Here is a 22519-nt window from a genome sequence, read left to right as displayed (position 1 = left end):
AATCAGTTTGTGGTTATTTTTATTCTGTGAGTTTGATTCATTTGCCTGAAGTCCATGGCCTGTAATTTCCAAATACAATTAAGACTGATCACTGGGAATGCGAGAATTTTAACTTTCCTGGAAAACATCAGTGCGCTTAGGTTTGCCACCTGAGTTTTCATCTATATTTCATCTGGCACATTCCTTTAATCTGTGTAACCAGTATCATACACTGGTATCCAGCATAATGCTAAGTAAATACCAGCAATAAGGGTCAGATCTTCTGACCCTGTCAAAATCTTCTGTCTTTAGGAGCCAAGAGCGTTCATCAGCCCTCCAGAGTTTTATCACCTTGCTTTTCTATGATCAAAACTAAGGCCACTTCATGGCTCTCCTGCCACTGACTTTAAATGATCTTGGGCCAGGATGATGATGGCAATGGAGCAAGTTGAGAAGGGGACTGAGCGTACGACTAACTGCCAAGAGCTGAAAATCAGTTTGGTTTTGGTTGTTTGCGATGTATCTCATTCAGTTTGATTTGGAAAAAGAGGCTCTGAACCAGAGCATTACTGATTGCAGATGGGGGCCAGTTTGTCCGTGCACATATTGAGGGATCCTGAAACTGGATGGACATAAAATTCACAGGAGGTGGTGAGGGATATCCCAAGCGAATGAAAACCCCTGACTCTGACAGTCCAGCTGACGTAAGAACGAAGCGCTGTTTCATTTGAGCCGAACACCCTCATTTTCAAACAAGCCCCATTGCATCTGCTGTTTGTGAGAGTGTTTCATGCAGGAGCTGTTGGCAGGAACAACCACTTAAAACCTGACTCTAATTCATGACTACTACTCTGTGGCGCATTAAAGAAACCTTTGCAGAAGTTTCCAGGCAACATCAATACATGAGCGTTTCCCTTGAAATACCGAGGGTGTCAGAGGAAGGGATGACACCCATCCTTAGCCCTGGGGACGGTACCCTACGTGAAGAGCGATGCTCTTGTTTTCAGGTTTTTTAAAATACGTTTCCATTTGTAAACAGACTGACAGCTCCGTATCTGGGTTGTACCCACAGTGTATTGTTTTTCTGTGTCATTCCTGAGCTGATCCACATTGCTGGGACACCAGCTCTGAGGCTCTTTTTATTCAGCTGGCTGCTTTGGCCCTTGATGACATGAAGAGGTTAGGGATGAGGCAGCAGGAAAGCAGTACCTTGCTGGAGAGGAGAAATTTGTTTTTCTGAGCGGTTGCTCTCTGTGACAAGATGTGCTCTACTTTGCTCGTTGCTAGAAAGGTATTGAGCATCTACACTTCTCCTGCAGCCTGTCGCAGCTTGGCAAAACTCAGTTGCAAAGTTTCAATTGCTGTCTTCGCTTGTTCTTGTGCTCTAAGTGTAGATAATAAAAATATACCCAATTTCCTTATGGCAGGCCAGAATCATTGCTTTCACTGATAATTTTCTTTTTAAATGAAGAATGATCCCTGATATGGACAAAAGGTGCTTTTCTACTATTTCAGTCTGACACCTTTGCCCTAGTCTTAAGAAAATTGTTTTCAATCATGAGTTGACTTCCCAGTAAAGCATTCCTCTTTCTCGTGGGCCCAGAGACTTTGAAAAGTATGCAAAATATAGAGGATGTGAATTTTTATGTGAATTACTTGCTCTGATTTCAAGTTATTATTAAGCCTTGCCCATGAAAATGCAAACAAAACCATGTCTCCAGGGGATAGGGAATAGACATTGCTGCATATTGTAATCAGCCTCTCTTGAAGATTCATTTAATATCTTGTGTATTTTTTTTTTTTTATGAAATGCATTATTCATGTAACAAGATTCACAGAGAGAAGCAGCTGAATTGTAATTTCTGGGAAGAGTCTTCTTCCGAGAGATGGCATTTTCATTATTTAAATCAATGCAGCAGGTCTTGCCTGCATGAGGGAGGCACGAAGTGAAGGGAGCAGCCTGTAGATGGGGCACGGAGCCAGTTAGTTACTGCCTCTGAAGGGAAATAAAACAATCCATCCAGTAATTTAAGCCCTTTTTGGGTCAGTATGTAGCCATTTGAGACACCATTACATCTTTGTAGGGTTGGTTTTTTTCCCCCTCTGTGTTAGGAGCACTTAAGAGAATAGTAATCAACTAACACTTACTCAGTGGAAAAGTTTCCTCTCTTGTAAAAATACTGCTTGCGAGCTGCTTTACTCACTGCTGTTTCCTAGAGAGTGCTCCCTCGGCTCTCCATTGAGTTCATCTGCCCAGCCATGTGAGAGGACGTTGCTTTTCATTTCAGGGCCTACAATAAAAGTCCCGCATGTTTATATTGCAATTCTCTCTTATTTACATAACCTTATGTAAACCGCTGCACTTAATTAACGTAGGCTAGGCTCAGCCTCTGTTATATTTAAGCTCTCGCTCCACCACCGATCCCACCAGTGGGATCAGTAGGTCTGCTCAGAGATAACAAAACACAAATAACACCAGTAGAATTTAAGCTCAACTTAATAATATTGCAGTGGTACAGACTGTAATTGCTTAAGCAACACTGTGTGCCGTGCTTCTCTTGCAGCGCAGCTGATGGCAAACTTATTTTTAAAAGTGAGTATTTAGGAATTTAATTAGTGCATATGACCATTTAATTATATTAATGAAACAAAAAATAGGATGTTACAGCTGAATTTGAGATGCTTCATAAGGAGAGGGATTTTCCTTCTTTTGGCTGTTCCCCTCCATCCCCATATAGCCATCTTATAGGCATACCTGTCCCCTTTTGTGTTCCTCTCACCCTCCCAGAGGAAGGGAAGCTTCCCAGATCCCATCTCTCAGGCCTTTAAACAAACAGGTGACAGCAGAGCTTGCCGGTGTCGGTGAGAGCCAAAAGCAACCCACCCCGACGCACGTTGCCCTGCGGGAGGTGTCTGCATCCATCCCCGGGTGCAGATGGGCACCTGGTCTCCCAGCAGCAGAAATCTGGTACCACTGAGATAAACCCCAAAACTTGAGGGACCCTGAAAGGGAGCCCGAAGCGTGCCCTGTGTATTTTGACACACTGAAGCTACCCAGCGGTAGGTTGCTGGCATTAATGCCTTTCTCCTTTTCTCTTTGTTTATTTGCCCAAGTTTGTCCACTACCTCCAATGGTGAGTCATGGAGACTACATCTGCCACCCGCGGCCTTGCGAGCGTTACAACCACGGGACGGTGGTGGAGTTTTACTGTGATCCTGGTTACACCCTCACCAACGACTACAAGTACATCACCTGCCAGTACGGAGAGTGGTTCCCCTCCTACCAAGTATACTGTGTCAAAACAGGTAAGGCAGCGGCGATGGCATTACTTCTGCCCTCTTTTTTAGAGCAAATGTGTCGGTCTGTAATGCCTCGCGACCTTCATCTGTTTCGTGGTTAAGTGATGAACATTGATTTTAAGATGCTATTAAATACAATATATTTTTATTTCCGAGATCCTGAACAATCCTAAACCATTTCAATCGTTAGCTCTTAAAATGTATTTTTTAACATCATCTGGATATTTTTATATGTATGTAAGTTAGGTCATGATTGCATGCATAAAAAAAGTCAAGGGGAAAAAGCGAGCTCCAGCCCCTGTGGCAGCTTAATGTTAAGATTGCTTTTGGTATGCGGTATTGGGTTCACATGTGCATTTACAACATACGTAAAAAAGATGTCTTGTCCTAACAGGCACTTTTGAGTGTTGTTGAAGCATTAAAACAAAATAATAATGGTAATAATCAAGTGCAACTCTTGTATTGCCTTTCTGTTACAGAACAAACCTGGCCAAATACACAGGAGACCCTCCTGACTACATGGAAAATAGTGGCGTTTACTGCTACCAGCGTTTTATTAGTACTGCTACTGGTTATTTTAGCCAGGATGTTCCAGACCAAATTTAAGACACATTTCCTTCCAAGGTTTGTACTCTTTTCTCTTTTCTTTCTTTTTTTTTTTTTTTTTTTTCCCAAGATTGAGGACCTTGATTCAGTTTTTACATTCAGCACTCCTTACTGAGGAGACAGAGCAGCTCAGGAGCCTTGCAGGTACCTTCTTCTTCTGCTCTGAGCAGAAGTCTCTGAGCCACCAGTGTGGAAGGGCACCCCTGGAAACCCACAGTAGCCCTTTCTGCAACTCAGATAAAAGGCAAAGTTTGCCAGATTCACTTTGGGAGTAATTACAGCTCTACTACTGAGAATTGCTGCTTCTGCATGTAAAAATAGCTGACAATATTTTTAAATACTCATTTTCAGGTGCTGGGGGAATTAATGTTTTAACTACTGTAGACTTAGTAATGTAAGTTTTAAGAAAGATTTTCTCAACGGACAAATTTATATTATAAGTTTGCTTTCCCTTCATGAGTATTATTTTCATCATGATTCATAAACATCTCCTACATCGTCCTTTAGTTCCGTAAAATACTGTGCAGCTATGAGCATTTGTCATTGATTCTCACAGCACTCCTCATGAGACAGGTAGGTGGGTATTGTTATTATTATTATTATTGTCTTACAACTGGAAAAACAAAGGCAGGCATGCGGAGTTTTAGGCAAAGCTAGTACTGTATCTGGGTTTAGACTTGCTTCTAGTTTTCAGTCTGCTCAGTTTGCTATTGACCTTCACTGTGCGACTCCTTCTCTCCTGCGCTCGCTTTTTCTCCTGTCTTTATTCTACCATGTGCAGAAAACAGAGATGAAAAAGCTGTATGTCAGTAAATACGTGCAGCAGAAAGGACTCGATGGTCTTAATGTTAAAGAAATGTGTACATAAAAATATAGAGATTATATAAGTAATGTGTAAATATACATCCATAAACAGTATATGGGGAGTAGTATACATATACATATATAACTAGGAAGATCTTCAGGGTAATGGGTTGCACTACCGAGAGCTTTATAGCCCATACTTGTGTAGCTTATTGCAATGGCTTTCTGTCCTCTCCTTTTCAGATGTTTTCATGACCTAAAGGTACCTGGGATCGATTCCCTCCTGCTAGGACTCTACTGTGATTTAATTGGCTACTAAACAGATACTTTGGGTTTAACAGACCTTCCCAATTAATAGAAATGTTTTGCTTAAAAAAGAAACCAGCCTAGTACTGGTTAAGGAAGCCTTTGTCCTTTGAAAGTAAGATGTGAAGGAGGCCACAAATCTGGCCACCAACGCCCTGTCATCCAGTAGTATTCATCTCAGTGCCTGTTTACATGGGCTGTAAACACTTTTGCGCTCTAGCACGCGTTTTTGCAGGGGTTCAGACACTTTTGACTGGTGAACTACATCTGTGATCTTATATCCATGATACCTACTGTGCACGGCCCAGCAAATGGTGCTCCTTATCTCTTCCAAGCACCTGTTTTCCTTCCCTTCTCAAAACCATGCTTCACATTACCAGTTTCATTTTTCCGATTGTAACAGATTCCACCTGTCAGCCTGAGCAGAGTTTTGCAAACCCGTGAAGCAAACATTTCTCTGAATGTTAATGACCCTGTAGCTTCATTTTGCATGATTAGAAAAGTGCTGTGTTTACTTAAGTTCAGCGGATGCTCCGAGGTGCTTCTGACGTGCTCCTGCTCTCTGTGATAACTCGTCTGTGTTTGACATAGAGGCAACCAGGAGGGCTCCATGGGTGACCCTGACTTTGTGGTGGTGGATGGCGTTCCTGTCATGCTGCCTTCCTACGATGAAGCTGTAAGCAGCGGCTTGAATGCTCTGGCACCCGGATATTCAGCTACCACAGACCAGGGGCATATTTTGCAGACAGAAGATCAGAATCCTCCTGCTTACCCTGGCCCCAGGATTACAGACACGCTGCCTAGCGAATTTGAGACCTGTGACAGTAGGTCGGGCTCTTCTGAACTGCTCCAAAGCTTGTACCCATCCCCGGCGTGCCAAGCGGCAGCGCTTCCCGGTTCAGATCGAACTGACGTATCCCATAGCACTGCTGAGGAGGCTGCGTCCACGAGTCCGCGGATCGATATTGCAGACGGTGAGTCTTGCATAGGTGCAATAGGTGAGTCCGTACACAGGAGCCATCATTTGTTTGTATCATCAGAGCAGGAATAAACCCAGCTGACTTGCTCGTACTTTATCCATGGTTTTGTTCACATCTTAATTTGGACATTTTTTAAACCACGCTACTCCATGGTCATAGAGCTTCGTGTCTGTGCTACGTCCGTGCTAGCTGTGGTGCGAGGGATGTGAAGGTTCCTGTCCAGACCCCACAACAGCAGCGTCAGCAGGGATGTCAGCAGGCACCTGTGTACAGCACCAAAGCCAACCATCATCCTGCCTGTGTTGCTCTGTTCAGCTGCTCCTCAGCTCCCGTGCTCACAACTCCCTCACATGCTATGGCTTTCACTGCAGAGAGCAGGATTTTCTGCTTTAAGTGGAAAGCAAATCATGGTTTCATACTCTGCCAAAATTAGCAGCCTTTATTAACAAACCCATCGTGTCTGTGCGTACAGCAAGCTGTTCAGTCTGAGGCACGTACGCATTAAGCCACGGACAGCGGCGTCACAGCATAAGGAGAACGTACCCACAGGACGATGTATGAGAAGGGAGACTGCCATATATTATTGTCTGCATTTAAATCAAACATGAGCATGCATTGATATCATTTCATTGAGTTCTAATGGAGCTGCATGGTGTGCTGCTCAGCGTGCTAAGGAAACTAGATAGCTTTCCTTGGAGATATTTAGAAGGAGTGGCTCTGATCCTGCTCCCCACAGTCACCGAGAGTCACTAGGCAAAGAGCTGAAGCCCAGTGTCCAAAATCCATTGCAGGTGAAGGTCTGGGTGGAGGAAGTCTTCCTGCTTCATAGGTTTGGGGCTAATGTTTAATAGTATCGCAATGGGAAGAGGACAGCTAGAAGGAGGAGGGAGAAGTTATAATAATGCCAGTAAAAGTCCCTGCCTACTTTGAATGCTGTTTCGGTGATTAATGTAGTAGAAACAATGTTTGCATTTAGGTTTTTGTGGGCCTAGCTTGTTTTAGAAAATCTGGGTAGTTCTATTAGGTTAATTTTCATATAGGTGTTAGAGCGTAAGTGGGTCTAGAATTGGCGATACCGTATGTCATTTTTGCAATGTCCGTTTCTGTTTTCGTAGAATTGCTAATATTAATACTCTGCAAAAGTATAAAGGGAAGTTACAATCGGCAATCAATGCTATTTCTTTTTTTCCCTTAGAGATTCCTTTGATGGAAGAAGATCCTTAGCCTGCACAGAGACGTGTCTTCGTTGCATTGCACTGTGGGGCAACGTGAATCATGAGGATTTAGAGATAGAAAAGACTATCTGTGGATTTGGGGAGGGTATTTTCCTACTTATCAATCTTCCACGCAATGGTGTCACCAGATTGGGTGTACATCTTAATCCACAGCAGGGATAACAGCATCAGCGTTTGGAATAGCAGCAGTTTTATGAATGAATCCTGGGGATTTGATGAGAGCAGATGTAGAAAAAGAACTGTGGCTTTTTAGAAATGAAATGTATATCTGCATCGCAGAAAGTCATATGGTTCTGTAAGAAATACTATTGGATTTTGATACTAACTGCCTCACAAAAGCATGTCAAAGTATGTAAATTTGCTTATAAAGACTGCTTTAAATGATCTATGGACCTCTAGTTTATGAAGAATCCTTACAAGTTTAAAAAAATACTAGTACTGAAACACAACAGAAGAGGAAAGATCCTCTTTGGCTTTCCTATGCTAACCAGGAAGCTTTTGATTTAGTTGGTGGCGATTTTGTTTCAGACCATGTCTGCAGAAAATATAACAGAAATGATGGGATTCATATATACTTTGATGTATGATAGCAAATATATATAAATATATATATATATTTAAAAACTCTTAAAGAGAAAGAAAAGGAAAGACTCCCAGGTCACATAATGATCTGGAGATTTTTTTAAAGGTAAGGCAGAATTTATATCATATACAATATTCAAGGTAAAGTATCGATATTTGTATTTATGCAAGACTTCTGTGACTACATTGCATTTGATAAATCCTGCTGTAATATGACAGATCTAGGAAATGTTAAAATTATGAAATACGTGCTTAAGAAATGTTGAACTGCCCTGCTTCAACCTTTCTTAAGCTCTTACAAATATATATATACTAGAGCAATCTACAGTCATAGCCCAGAGCACTGCCTTGTCCCTGTACGTTGTGGTAGTATTCTGAGCCATTATTGTAGAATACTTTTTAAAAAAATAATAAAGTTCAGTTTCAGTTCTTTTGACTTATCTGACTGGCCTTTTTTTCCCTTCCACACTTCTTTCACCAGCTCCCTCCTGAAGGCTGAGATGGCAGCAGAACGCCTGCTCTGTGGCATTTGCGGCTTTATATTCATTATCCAGCTCCAACTGGGGAGAGTGGGTTTGGTGAAGCAGAGCACGTGCGATGGGCGCAGCAGTGGCATGGCTTCTGTAGATGCTGCACGGCTTCTGTGGAGGCTTTTCTTTCCTCTGCTCGCTGCGCCACAGCACTGTGCTAAAGCCTCTACGAACGGTTCACCTTTGCGGCGTTACGTGCTTTTCCTTATTTGTCAGGAAAATTCCTGGCTCTTTCATCTACTTATTGAAAGCCAAGATTTTCTCATCTTATTTTTGGTGTTGCGCAAACGAAACATATGTTAAACTGGCAGTGTTTGAAGGAAGAACTCGCCGTATGTTAATGATGATAAAGATTGCCATCATGTGGGCTAATCCAAACCAAAGGAAAAAATGAGATTGACTTAGATTTTATGTACAAAGTAAACCGATAATATCTCTATTGTTCTAAATAGAGGATCACTACAAGTTGCTCTATTTTTTCATGACTGTTTAATTATTTATTTGTGTTGTGGTAGCATGTAGTGGCCCCAGTCAGGCTAGTAGAATGATAGATGTGCTGCAAACATTCAAGAAAGTGTTTATTAGCATCCTGTCAGCAACTGTATATGACAGCAAGAAGCAAATGGAGACAGAAAACTGTGTAATGGAGAGGCAATTATTACAATAATCTCAATTATTCTACAGTGTCACTGATGAGAACATAGTGATTGGTATTGAAATATAAGACAGAGTCCACATTATCCTCCATGCTTGCTTACATAAGATGTGCTTTTTTTTTTCCCTGCTGAAATTCTCCCAATTGCAATCCTATCTTCAGCTTTATCCCAGAGCCATATCTATCGGGTATTAGTACTTTCTTTGCTACCCCTTCCTTTTTAGGTCCCACGCTTTCCAGAGGCATTTGCACTACCAACTGAAGTTCAGGGTTGTCGCCCCAGCAAACAAGGCAAGAGTTCTGTAATACCAACCTTGAATTGAAGCACGTCTCAAGCCTACAGTCAGGTAAGTGATTTTTGTTTCATAATGTCATTGAAAAGTATTGAATTTACTTTAGATGCCTTATAAAATGTTATGAAATCTGTCTTTGCTGGTCTTTTAGCAGCTTGTGAAATTTTGTTCCTTATTAAATTTCTGGACTTCCATTTATTAATTTCTGTTATGAAAGCTTCTGATTAATATTTGGAGCTCTGTGGTTTTACAGATTTACACTGCTGCATGTATTGTATTGCAGTCATTTGGTTAAGGGAGCCAGACAGGGTAACTTAAGAAATGTAAATTTATGGCTTATCAGACCATTTTTATTTTAAAAAGTGCAGAACTGCCTATACACTATAAAACATTGATGTATTAATATTGCTTGATAGACCTTTGATAACACCGTACTAAATGTAACTTGCAAAGGTAAAAGAGAGGTTTTTACTATTTTTTGTTTATGATGTACAAGACTTCCTGAAAGGGTGTTTTGAAGGGATTACTTGTGTGGTTGAGTTTGGGTGTTTTGCATGCTTGAATATTTGAGGGAAAAGAGAGGACTTTCTGCTGTTTGGGGTTTTTTTCCACATGGGGCTTGAATTCTCATGAGAGGTCTGCCTGCCCCCCCGATCTGCACGCATGCCCCGACCCACAAGCTGATGCCCTGGGCTGAGGGCTGCCCCCAGGTGCCCCCCCCAGCCTGGAGACCCCCGCGGCTCCCTAGCCTGAGACCTCAGGTCACCTGAAGCCCTGAGCCCCAGCGGCCAAACCTTCAGGAGGGTGGATGCTCTTAGGGCCATTAGAGACTGGGGAGCTGGTAAGATCATGACAGTATGTTTGCCGTGCAAATGAAACCAGATGGGAGGATGAGCACGTCTTATGCAGATCATAAGCTGTTTTCGCTCGAGCTAACTGGATGTGAACAAAAACAAACCCAGGAAAACCCTTGTTGGTGAGGGGAGAAGCAGCGTGTTAGTGAAGACGGACAAGCCATGTGCCTTCGGCAGAGGGAGGAAAGGGTACGTACCGAGAGCTCCAGGAAAGAAAAACAAGAACTGCCTTCAGCCTGCCAATATTTCTAAAAATGAAAAAGAAGAAATGAGCAATGTGTCAGCCTTCAACACTGACTTATGAACAAGGGCTTGACCTGCAGAGTGCTGGGAGAAGGGTGGGATCCAAGGTCTCACAGTGGCTCTGCAGGGAGCGAACCACAATCTAAGCATGAGTCAACAGGACCTGGCTGTTGTGAAAATGTTAAATGTCAATACGGGGATGTTTACACAGAACTATAACTTATCGAATGCATGAAGCAATCCTTTAGCTCCACTCAGCAGTAGTAAGGCCTCAGCCAGAGCAGTGTGTCAAATGTCGAGCAAATTTTTTCTTCTTGAAGGGAAATGTGAAGTAGCTGGAGGGAAGCCAAGCAGAGAGAATCAAGAATTATTAGAAGTTTGGAAGAGCTTGTTCTCACAGGTCACGTTAGAGATCATGTAGTGTTCAGTGTGAACAAAAGAAGACCAGAGGGGACACAGAAATTTGGTTTTCTGTAAGAAGCATATTTTGCAAAGAAGAAGGGAATTATCCATGTAAGTAGGACAAGAAGAATACGTTTAATTGCAGCATGAGAGAAATAGGTTAGACAGTAGGAAGAATCTTCTAGCCATAGGGATGGTCACAAGCAGGAGGAGATGATCTGAGGAAGCTATCAAAAAACTGTATTATGACAGATTTTTAAGACCATTTAAAATAAATAGGGGCGAGGAAAACACTGGGGCCAGATGCACTACGTGAGCTCTTGGGGCCTCTTCTCGTTCTGTTTCTATGTGATTCCCAGCTTGTGAGAACTAAACTTGGCTGATGCACAGTTTTCCCCATATAGTCTAATTCCAAACTGAGTGGTACTGGGCAAACTGGTCAGTTGTGAAAATCACAGCCAGAAATACTCCCTGTTCCACCAACAGAAGTTTTTTGTGTAGTGTGGGCTGAACTCCAGTAAAATCCTGTGAATTAAACCCTGTTGCATTAAAGTGACATTGATTTCAGAATTTTGCTCTGTGACAAATCCAAATTTGGGATTTTCTGGTCTTCGTGTCTATCTTAGGCAGTGAAATGAATGCAGTCCTTCTAATACTCCCCTGCGCATTAGGTGAAGTAAATCCTCTCTCCGCAATTATCTGAAGACACCTATTGAGTTCAAGGAAAAACAGCAGCTCAGGCAGTGGAGCGCAGAGACCGTTGTCGTGTTTATGCAAAACTTGCTTCCTATGCCCCAAAAGCTGTTTGTTCCTCTGCGCTGTGCTGCAGATGGTAGCAAAGCTTACCACATCCGCTGTCAGAGGAGTAGCACAGATGAGAGAAACGCATCTCAAGCTCCTGTTCTTGGGCTCCCATGGATTCTCAGGGAGGACTCGGGGGCAGGAAGAACCAGAAAGCAAGTAAACCTCTGCCCCAAACCCGGGAGCATCTTCCATTGTCAAGGGGATGTCCAGTCCCTTCAACACAGTTCCCAAAGGAATTGCACTACGGCAGAGGGCAGACAGGCCCTGCTTTGCCTATCGCTCTCCCAGGCCAGGGTGTGCAGCCAGAATAGACAGACAAATCCTTCTCCCCCAGAATAATGTATATAACTTCTTTCATGCATTACAGATTTCTCTTGTCACTACCATTATATAGTAGCATACAGCCCATTCTTCCAGCCCATTCTTCCAGGACATTAAGGTACATTATGTAACAATAACAGAAAGAGCATTAGTTTGAGATTAAATTATTTGCTGTCCAGGCATCAGAGCAGACTTTTAATAATTCACATACAGAAACTGGACGGCTCAGGCTGACTGGGATGGATCCTTGAGGCAGCTTTCCTCAGCCAGGCAAAGGGGCTGTCTTGCTGGGCAGGGGAGCTGCTGCCTGGGAACGTTTTGTAACTCGGAAAAACTGGATTCACCTGATAAAATATATTAAACAGAAACTTGGAGAAGGAAGAAAAGCCACTTAAATTTTAATAAAGTCCAGGGGGTACATGGATAAGTTCCCCGTGTTCTCCAGTAAGAACAGAGGGAGCTGTTTACTTAATACAACTGGTTCAAAAAAAAAGTGAAGAGGCAGGGAAGGAAGACAAGCTTCCTGGCTTGGGGGTCCTGCAGCTCTTTTCCATCACCTCTGCATTTCAGTGATCAAACTGGTTCTGCTTGCAGTAAGGGCCTTGGTTTTGGTTTGAATCCGCTTTCTCAAATTTACTGTGTTTGCTTTCTGTTTTCCCTCTCCTCATCCTTCTACTCTTTTTTTTTTTTTTTTTTTTGTAACTAATACTGTTGTTCCAGTTTCATCCTGCTATCTCAGTCATGCTGGGAAGTGAAACAAGTTGCTTAATTGCAGTGCAGTGCCCAGCAGGATACATCCGCTCCCTCATAAGAGGTTGCTCCTATTTGCCTGCTCCATTTACATTCTCAGCAGAGGACAAGAAGGGACATGGAGCTCCTCACTCTGCTGACAAATGGTCCGTGGAAATGGTTAGAGAGAAACGCTGAGAGGAGCCCACGCTGCTACGTGCATGATGTATCTGCCTGCCTCGGTCCCGAGCATGTCACCTCGCCATCTTTCATCGGCCCAGAATTCACAGGTGCACATGAATGCTCCCATACAAACACAGTAACTAAGATTTTTTAAGAATTATCTAATATTTTAGGCTGTTTCAAGGTAAGACATTTTAAAGAGACCCTCCTTTCTAAAACTGGTGAGCTCACACCTTCAGAAAATGGGTGCTGATACGGTCCAGTTAGGGAGCACAGGATGCACAGCAGGTCATTCATCTGTCCGCTTCCTGGTGCTCCAGTATAAATTTCTTGTCCCCAGGGTAACTGCTCGAACTAAACAGTTGCCAGTTGCTGAGCTGTCAGGTTCACATCTTTTTTTTTTTTGCTAACCTAATTAGGCTAGATTTATTTTTAACGCTCCTTATTACCACCCGCTTCTGACTTCCATCCATCTACTGCTGAGTACATGCTGCTTTTGCCAAAGCAAGCGCCTTTCAGCAGCTATCCCAGCCCCCGGAACTGTACCACCCTGCGGGAGATCGCGCTTGCCACCGTGGGCCCTTCTATTAATTCCATGGCGGCGCGCGCTGTTCATCCGCCTTGCTCAGTGCTCTCGTGTTAATAACTGTGCAACCGGTTGTTATTTCCTTCATAACCATTATCATAGCTGCCTGTTGTTGATAATTCAGGGTTAATTACTTACTAAAAAGTTTAGCAGAACAATTTAGCTTAGCTTAGCCTGTTCATTGATGAAGACTATAAATGTCTGCAGTCTATCACTGATACAGACGTTACTGGTGTTGGGTATAATTGGCTTTTACTGAAGTACTGCAGCAAAATTGAGGGTTAGTCCAACTGGCAAAGTCGGCTGGCTGCTTGTACACCAACTGCTTGGTTTTCCATTGGGTTTTGGGCAACCACGTGGGAGGAGAAGTGCCACAGTGACTTACTAGGTTCACTGATGTATTCACTCACGTTGCAGCAGCGTGCGGCTTAGATACAGCTGCAGAAGTGCTGAAGCCCAGCATTAAAAGGGACATCATGGCAGCTGTAAAGAGTCCAGCATTTCAATTAGGCTTATGGTGCTGAGCTGCTCTGTCACAAATACATCTTACTGGAGATAGACGTATCTATGACAAGACTTAGATGATAATGTTCTCTCTGTTTTATGGAAAAAGTGGGAGAAGAATTGCCAGGAAGAAGCATCATTAAAGGTAATGATGCCTCTCCGGTCAGTTTTCCCTGGACTGGCAGTCTCCTGTTCCCTGAAATTTTGAATCTAGGAGCTGTTACAGATGGAAGGTTTGGGATATATGCCCGGCTTCCAGTGAAATGGATGGGAACTGGGACCACTGAGCCCCTTTCAGCAGGGAGCTCTTTCTGAGCATGCAGCTGGGAGTCCCCATCTCCCGATTCCCAGAAGCAGAAGAAAGGCCCTGTGTTCCAATCCAAGTGGGGTTTAGCATTACACTCCTTTAGAGGAAAACTGGACCCTGGAAACTCTACCCAGCGCTCTGATTTTACTTGCATTGCACTATCTGCAGTGAATCGAGGCTGACTGGGCGCGCTGTGGTACTCTGCATTCATTTCAGCCTTCACAACCCAGGGCCGGGCAACAGGTCATCGATAGCCTTTGGCTGCTCTAGGCACTGACCAGCAAGTGAAGGCAAGACGGTTCCCCTCTTAGACACTTTTTAAATCCAGTACGGTGCTGTCTTCGTCTTTGGGGTGCCTAGGTTTCCTAAATACGCCTAAATATCTTCCTATTAAATTATGAGCAAGAAAGTGATTAGTTGGTCCCTGACCTTCAGTTTCTTCATTGAGACTGTGTCACCAAACTATATTTTATGTCACTAGGAGACCGTAGATGTAAATCAAATATCTGCCTGCTCTAGAATATCTAACAAGGGAGGAAATTACTTCCATCTGTTAACGCAGACAGATTTTCTTGAGAGGATTTTCTGCCTTCCAAATTCAGTTTTAAAATGCGATTTCATCCTCACAGGTCTGCCTGTCGGTTTCCAGCACAAGGGGCGTTGCCTCAGATCGTTTGCAGCGCTGGCAAGAACAACAACCTGCCACTCTGTCTCATCTTCTAAATGCTTTTTTTTTTCATTACATAGTTTTAAAACTATAAATAATTTATATTAGAAAAAACCACACCCAAGATAAATTTAGATTTTGGGTTTCTTCAGAAGGAAAGGTAATGGGTATCCTTTCTCAAGAAATTAAATGATAATTTAATTAGCCCAAAAGAAGGCTGAACCCCATGCACTTTACTTCTGCGGTCCAAGACCAAACACACAGTAAGTAGAAAAGGGACTTTCTTCCCAAATAATCAGCAAGAAATGACAGTGGGCTTGGGTCTCCGACAGCACCCATGCTTGCAGCACACAACATCGGCACATCCTGTAGCCACATCTGTAGAGGACACGAGAACCGGGAGGCAGATGCCTTTGCATGCAATGGGGAGAGAGCAGCACTCTGCTCCCCCATTGTCATCTTTTGCTGCCCACGCTGCTGCTCCTGCTCGCCCAGGTATGCTGGGCACTGCAGCCCCACTGCAACCCGGTGTATTTGCAGTCCGTGGCAGAATGGGCCTCCCCCTGCAGCAGTGCTTTGCAATTTAATTTCCTTGGTTTGTCCTCTTAGGCTTTTGCATCAGCAGTGTACAGCACTATCAGGTCATTGTATCACCATGTTCTTCAAACCCGGCTGTATGAGGTAGTGAATTATTTTCAACTTGCACCGGCTCCAAAGCGAGTGCCATTGGAAACTAAAAAAAATTTTAAAACCTTAGACAAAAAAATTAAGCTTAGGAGTAGCCTCGGTGTTGTGTTGTCCCTGTGCGTTCATTTTTCTGTTCGGATTAGTCATGTGCTTGAAGAGTAGGAAGTTCACAACACGGCAGCCAAATCTCATGTTCAGAATTAGGACCCTGAAAGGAAAAACCAGCATGTAAACCAGAAAACTATTAGCCCATGATTGCATTGAAATCTCAAAGCTTAATGCAAGATGTGTTCACAAGTGCTTTTGCAGAAAGAAACAGCCTGTGCCATGTAATTACATATTTAAGCTCTGTGGAAAAGATCTGTTTACTGAGTGAGAAAGGCATACACCCCAGGCTGCTGGTCAGCGAGAGTCCTGTGTAATCATCGCAGGCCGCAACACAGATACAACAGTTTGAAGACCTTTGACATTTGATTAATATTTTTCTCTTTTACAGAGTGAAGAGAGTTTGGACCTCAAAAGGAAAATGAGCTAAGGCTTTAATTAGCGGGACTGCAGAGAAAGAAATGAAGAATGACTGTGGAGAGCAATGAATATATGCTGAAAGCTTGCAGTGAAACTGATGCCAAGCAGATTGCGATAGATTTTAAATTCCAAATGTAGATGGACTCGCATGTGCAGATGCCAAACACAACTGTTTCTATATCACTCTAAGAATGTAGGAAATGCAAAAAAATTTAAAAACATGAATTTGTGATAACTGGCAAATGCTCTAGTTGAGCAACTGCTTTACCCCTTTGGCATGGTCATGGAGAATTGATTCTGCTGTCTTAAAAACACCAGCTGTTCACTGCTGAAAACTGTTTATTGATTTGCACCATATACACTAGTGCAAAAGAGACACACGCTTATGGTATTGTAGCCCATCTCTACCGGGTCTTGACCCACACAGCTCCATCAATGCAAATACTGGCACATCGGCCGGGAAAAGCAGTAGCAAAGGTGCCTAGACACAAAATTCTCTCAAATGTATAAAGTAAACGAAAAATGTCAGCAGACTGTGGGGTTACTGAAAATGGCAAGCGTGCTATTTTCAGGCAAACATGATTTGTGAGGTGATGGTTGCTTCACAGGCAGTGAGTCAGAGAAGCTTACCCTCTGCAGCATCTCTCTTGTCCTTAGGCAGCACTTTCTATGGCAGGAACAGGTGTAAATAAGAGCAGTGTTTCAGGGCTTGTGTTGATAGCATAAAATGAGCAGAAACTGCTGTCATGTCAAAACAGGTAGGAAAAATACAGGAAGAGGCCATACAAAAGTGAAAGACATTTCATGTCGTAAAGGTTGGACTCCCAGGTGTGGATGAAGCCAGAAGCGATGCGACGTCTGCTGAGCCACCTCCCGCTCCGACCGCTTTCTCTGGTTACTCCTGGCTGTCAGCGTAAAAGCAGGAGCGCAAGCGGCACAGGTCGGAGCTTCACTAAACCGGGCACCCCAGTGATGTGCAGCACACCTGTATTTTTGTGCCGGCAGGTGAGACCCCAGTCGATGTGATTACCTGCTGTGGGGCAGGAGGCCAAGTGGCAGGTCACCTCTCCGGAGCGGGCTGCAGTGGCAGGGTGCCGCTGGGAAGCACGGCCTCCGGCACGGCTCCGTGACGGGCAGGTCCCGCTGGCTGCACCGCTCTGGGGCTCTCCCGCCCCGGGGGTGGGTGCCAGAGGCAGCAGCAGCAGAGGGGCTGCCAGCCAGCCTGGCAACTCGCTGGTAGACGGTTACTGCCTCCTGATTCTTGGTGAAAATATCATCGAGTTTTGAGAATTTGGGTTATTATTCTGATGCCTGCAGGCATCTTTCCATGTGAAAGAAATGTTAAGGACTTTTTCTCTACGATATCACCTGCTTTGCTAATAAACCACTTTGGAGATCCTTAGCAGAATAATATTCCTGGGAGTGCAAGAAGTGATGTGCTGCTTTTGTGCTCTCCTCAGCCTTTGTGGTTTTGAGTGGCAGAACATGACATGTTGCAATTCATCTGTCATTTCCACATTTGGAGAAGTGGTCAGAATGGAGCAATCCAGCCATCCCAGCTGAGTATGCCGCTGTTAACTGACAGATGTCTCGAGTGCAACAGGAGTCCTGAGGCTGTCGTGGAGGTGCCGAGTTCTAAATCCCAATTGCGTGCAGAACCCTGGCACATTGTCAGCGTGTACGATTTTCAATTTCACGGGACATTTCTTTTGGTGTTACCGGTAGATTTTGTTTTACCTTCATCTTCCCTTTTTGTTAACACTGCAGGAATTATTTCTTGGGGCTCTCTCTCCTGTCTTACCTGATGCTGTGTGTGCTGTGGGATTCCCAGGGACTTTCTGTGGGCAGAGACCTGAGCTTGCACATGTGCATACGTACACTCACATACAAATGCCAGACAATTCAGTAACGTGAAAGCTGTCACAAGCCAAGTTACTACAGTCCCAAAGTTTGAGAGGTATTTAGGTTAGTATAAAACCAGGTTTCAGCTCCGGTCAGCTTTTCTTTGCAGAACAGGGGGAACAGCCGCCTGGCCGGCGGGCGCTGCCAGAACAAAGGTCTCCTCCTAGTCTGAGCGGCCTCGGGGGAAGCTGCTGCAGCGTCTGGCTGGGCTGGCAGCAGGACCCCAAATAGGGATTTGCCCTGTACAGTCGCGGAGGTCGGACAATCCAGGGCTGTATTTTATAGGCTGGAGCCTGCAGTTTTCGGTGTGGGATTACATTTTTCTCCTACAACCTACTCAGACCTTGGAGAGAAACAAAGTGGGCTGAATCAGTTCCTCAGATGCTATCCTTTTGCCTATTTTTGCCTTATTTTTCAGAATCCAAAGCAGGGTAAGCACAGCTCTCAGCTGTTTTGCCAAGATCTGACCACACTAATTTCAACAGATGAAACTTTGGTTTCAACATGCGTTAAAATGAACATACCAGCATTTTCAAGCTAAAATGTAATATGTTGAATTATACTCATATCGAGACTGATAGAGCACTTTCATCAATTGATCAAACTTTGCTCGGTTAGACTTTACTGATCTTGCTTTTCTCTTCTTTGTTTAAATTAACACAGTCATATTTATAATTGAACTCAGTGGTAGTCAAGGCTATAAAGGCATATAAATGCAAAAACCTGCCTCCACAAAGTCTTCAGTCTCCCTAAGAATGAAGCTCATACAAGCACGTTCAGATCAAAATCGATGCTACCTAAACCAGGAAAAAAATTCACTTGCAGAGGCTCATTTTGGATCCTTCTCTATGCATAAAGGCAGAATAATTCTCTTTGTACATGTAGAAGTTTATCTTTTCTTATTCTATCCATTCTGTGGACAAACTGTTGAGTTCACTGCTTTGATAAAAGCTCTCTAAAACACTTCAATAATTCCCCAAACACTCATCACGACCCACATCGGTGCTATTTTTTTTTTTTTTAAAGCTGGAGGTTTTTTAAGATCATCACAGATTTTGCTGTGTTTGTTGTGAAATCCAGGTGGGACATATCAAATAATTCTCGGTATTTAATATGATAATTCTAACTGAGTCTCATAAGGTAAAGGAACTTAATGTCATTACCTATGCAAGATATGAAAATGCCTGTCTCCAGAAATAATGGCCTTATTACAGCATTGATCTTGTGTGGGTGGAAGCCTGTGGGAAATGATCATGGATTTCACCTGCCTATTGTACATTATAGGTGAGCCCAGAGGTACAATAAAATACACAATTGGTAAGCGTCTTACATGTAAGAAATCAGTAATTTAATGCATTAATCACTAGAGTGCTGCTATAGACCTTAATTTAGAAGGCATTAGTCATTTGCCATAGATTAACTTCAGTGGTTAGTAGGACTTCATAGGCTGAGTTCATTACAACTGGCAAACGTCGTTTGCACAACCAGCACACACAAGGGGCTGTTCTTTGGCTGGAAGCACTTCTTTTTCAGTATTAAATCCACTCCATTAAATACAAGAGAGAGCACCTGTTTGGGTCTTATTTCAATAAAGATTATATCCTGGTTGCATTTTAAGGAGGCTTATAAAGATTGCACGTTATTAATGTATTTTATTAGCATGTTGAAAACGGAGTCGGATAGGCTGAAAACGTTACAAGCACATCAGCAGAAGACATCATAGCTGGTGATAAACCGTGGCAATGAAGCCTATTAACCTGTTGCAGTCTTTATCTAAATACGAAACAAATAACTATTCATTACAAAATCTCTTAAAGCATTTACTGACCTTTTATAAATAAACCTTCACATATGGTATTTTCTTGAAATTACTAACATGCTTAAAATTAGGTATCTCAGTGCTTAATTTCAAAAAGCTGCATAAATCTAGGACATAGTAAAATTCTGTAAGTAAATTATGCTAATTTTTCATGTTTTCATGTGTATAGTGGAGAGGACATCTTTTCTTTTTCCCCCCTTTCCTAATCCCTCGCAGTACCTGCTAGGCATCCAGCTTGCTATGTGTATGTGACTTGCAGAAGACAACGGAGGAGCTGCAAACATGTCTCTGCTTAACACAGACACCATGGCAGAAAGACAACTTTTGTTTTAGTTTCCATCATTTCTTGCAAGTGACAGAACAACATGAGATGGTTGTGGAGGTGTCACGAGAAGGCATCAAAAGATGTCAGCACAGTGCTGCAGAAAATACAGCTGCATTAACAGACAACTTAGTTGTTTCTTTTCTCTCCGAGTTACACAAGCATGGTAGCTGAATATATTGGCATCTTTTATAGAGTCCTGTGATTTACACATTTTGAACTTGGAGGTTTTTACTAACTGAATCAAAAAGATTTAATCCAGAAGCAAGTCTGCAGTTGTAATAACAGTATGTGCACATTGTTCAGTGATACATCAAAGTCAATGCACCGAACTAAAAAAAGTTCCAGGTTGGATTTTCAATCATAACTTGCAAGAGCTTTTGCAAAAAACGCTTCTGTAAATTTGTGACCGCTTGTTAGCGGCAGTTGGCTGTACAACACGCAGCAGTGAATACCTTGCTTCCATGCTGAAATGTACATTATACGTTAAACAAAAAGATGCTCAAAGACTATACCATGAGAGGATTGCAGTCCTGCTTACCTGCTGCTTCAGCCACTTCTAAAGTTTTCATTCACAATCTGAAACTGGCTTAGCTGGCACCTAAATTGTCACTGGGTTCTAGGCCTTGCTTCAATAACTTCAATATAAAATCTCTCAGCCTTTTATGTATAGGGGCAAACAGTTACGGAGGCCCAAGCTGACAGGATCCACAAACACCTAGGTGGTTCCCACCCACATCAACAAGCTACAACAACAGGATTATAAGTAAAGTATCCACATTAGACACACATTGAGATAGGTAAACAGGTCTAAATCCTGATGCTGGTTCTTATGGTAACCATCTGGAAAGAGGTGCTGTGGTGCTAGGCTCAGTAGAAATGAGACGTAATACAGACTTACTGTCTTTTCCTATTAATTACAGCTGAGAATAATCCTGAAAATATTCAGAACTTCAACTATCTGGTTCCATCTATTCAATTATAAATAGGACAGAGAAGCAGGACCAAACAGAAAATAAGTATTATATATTTGAGCGTAAGTATCACAACCATTTCCTCACACTGTAAATTTGCACAAAACAAGTGCTTCCAGATAGTTCTCTAATACCCCATGTGACCTGACAGAATTTTGTAGGACTTTTCCTAATCTGGTTTATTTGGCTTTGTTTGATTTCCTGTGTTGTGTTTAAACACGGTATTCCAAATTTAGCAAAAGTACTTCTCTCCAGATACACAAGTCCTGTTTTCAGTGGCCTGAGAACTACTGCTTCAGTGCCTGAGTGTGTTGCAATCTCTCACCCAATTTAACATAAGCAGAATATATCACAGGCAACCACAGAGTTGCATCAATACCATTAAAATACATATATATGCAATCACTTGTAAGTACTTAATGCGGAAGTGACCTAAGTATCAGCATTTAAAGGTACATAACCCAGATTAGCATGAAGACGAGCACTTCGGTGTCATCTCTGGCCCAACTGATTCCATACAAAGCGTACGAGCGTAAGCAAGAGTGAGAATTTCCCATCTAGATATCCTCATGGTCTGGTGGGACGACAGGGGACATGAGGGACAGAAGCCAAGTTCAGATCCTATTAGGAAGAGAAAGGCTCCAGAAGGCACGATGTGACCATTGAGTGCAGGGATAGGAGAAGGGTCTACAACTTGCTGAGAGCTGCGAGCAAGAGCTGCCTTAGGCATTAAATTCCAAAAGAGGTTAAGAGTTGTGCACTCCCAACAGGGTGGTTCCTCATTTTATTTAACAGGTGAATCTTAAGACATCACCCTCAGTTCTGCAGTTCCAACTGTCCAGATTAGGTCATGCTTTGGTTAACATGATGCATATTGTGAATCCAATGCTTTAACCACCTATGTATCCCATGCAATGTTACTAAATCTCCAGCTCACTGCTATAGATACGGTCAAGCGGCAGCATGCTCAAGAGGCAGCTCAGAAGTGGCCACTTTTTCAAACAGCATCGATTTCCAGAAATTGTATTTAAATGCAAAATGAAAATTTAAATTATTATAATTTTTTTAAAATAAAAGTTACCCTATCCTTTCTTTTAGCCATCCTTTTCATTCCTGGATTCCTCTTTAAGAATTACAGTAACAGGCAAATCATTTCAGCTAGAGATCTGTCATTCAATCTCAACTTCTTTAGTAAGCCTAAGTATTATACTTAGTATAAGGTAATGTAGAAAATGGAATATAATGACCGTTAGAAATAGGATAAGAACGTGAGTAGAGGATCAGCTGGCTACAGTTAGCTCGGGTCAGATTAAGCACACATCAGAGGGTCAGCCGTACTGGAGGTCAGAGACAGAGCTGAGCCGGCTCTTTCCGCCTACAAAAGACCAGAAGAAACAGCTCAAGCACCAAGCAGCCAGCA

The 22519-nt window shown here is 42.9% G+C and overlaps 1 protein-coding gene across 3 annotated transcripts in view; it reads left to right on the top strand.

Annotated features, from left to right (window-relative positions):
* Positions 1-8666, top strand: part of SUSD4 (sushi domain containing 4) — a 75116-nt gene extending 66450 nt beyond the window's left edge. For 2 of the 3 annotated variants that reach the window (XM_054821951.1, XM_054821953.1), the window contains 4 exons: positions 3094-3285; positions 3759-3903; positions 5587-5969; positions 7171-8665. In XM_054821951.1, the coding sequence (XP_054677926.1) occupies positions 3094-3285; positions 3759-3903; positions 5587-5969; positions 7171-7199 (749 nt within the window). In that variant the 3' untranslated portion in view covers positions 7200-8665. Of the gene's footprint in view, positions 1-3093; positions 3286-3758; positions 3904-5586; positions 5970-7170 lie in introns of all 3 variants that reach the window. The other variant, XM_054821952.1, reaches the window with a different exon arrangement.
* Positions 8667-22519: the final 13853 nt, after the last annotated feature.

Source organism: Grus americana, chromosome 3, assembly GCF_028858705.1.
Source record: "Grus americana isolate bGruAme1 chromosome 3, bGruAme1.mat, whole genome shotgun sequence".
Taxonomy (NCBI): domain Eukaryota; kingdom Metazoa; phylum Chordata; class Aves; order Gruiformes; family Gruidae; genus Grus; species Grus americana.
Note: the sequence above shows the minus strand (reverse complement) of the source record. Positions and strands in the feature narration are given on the sequence as shown.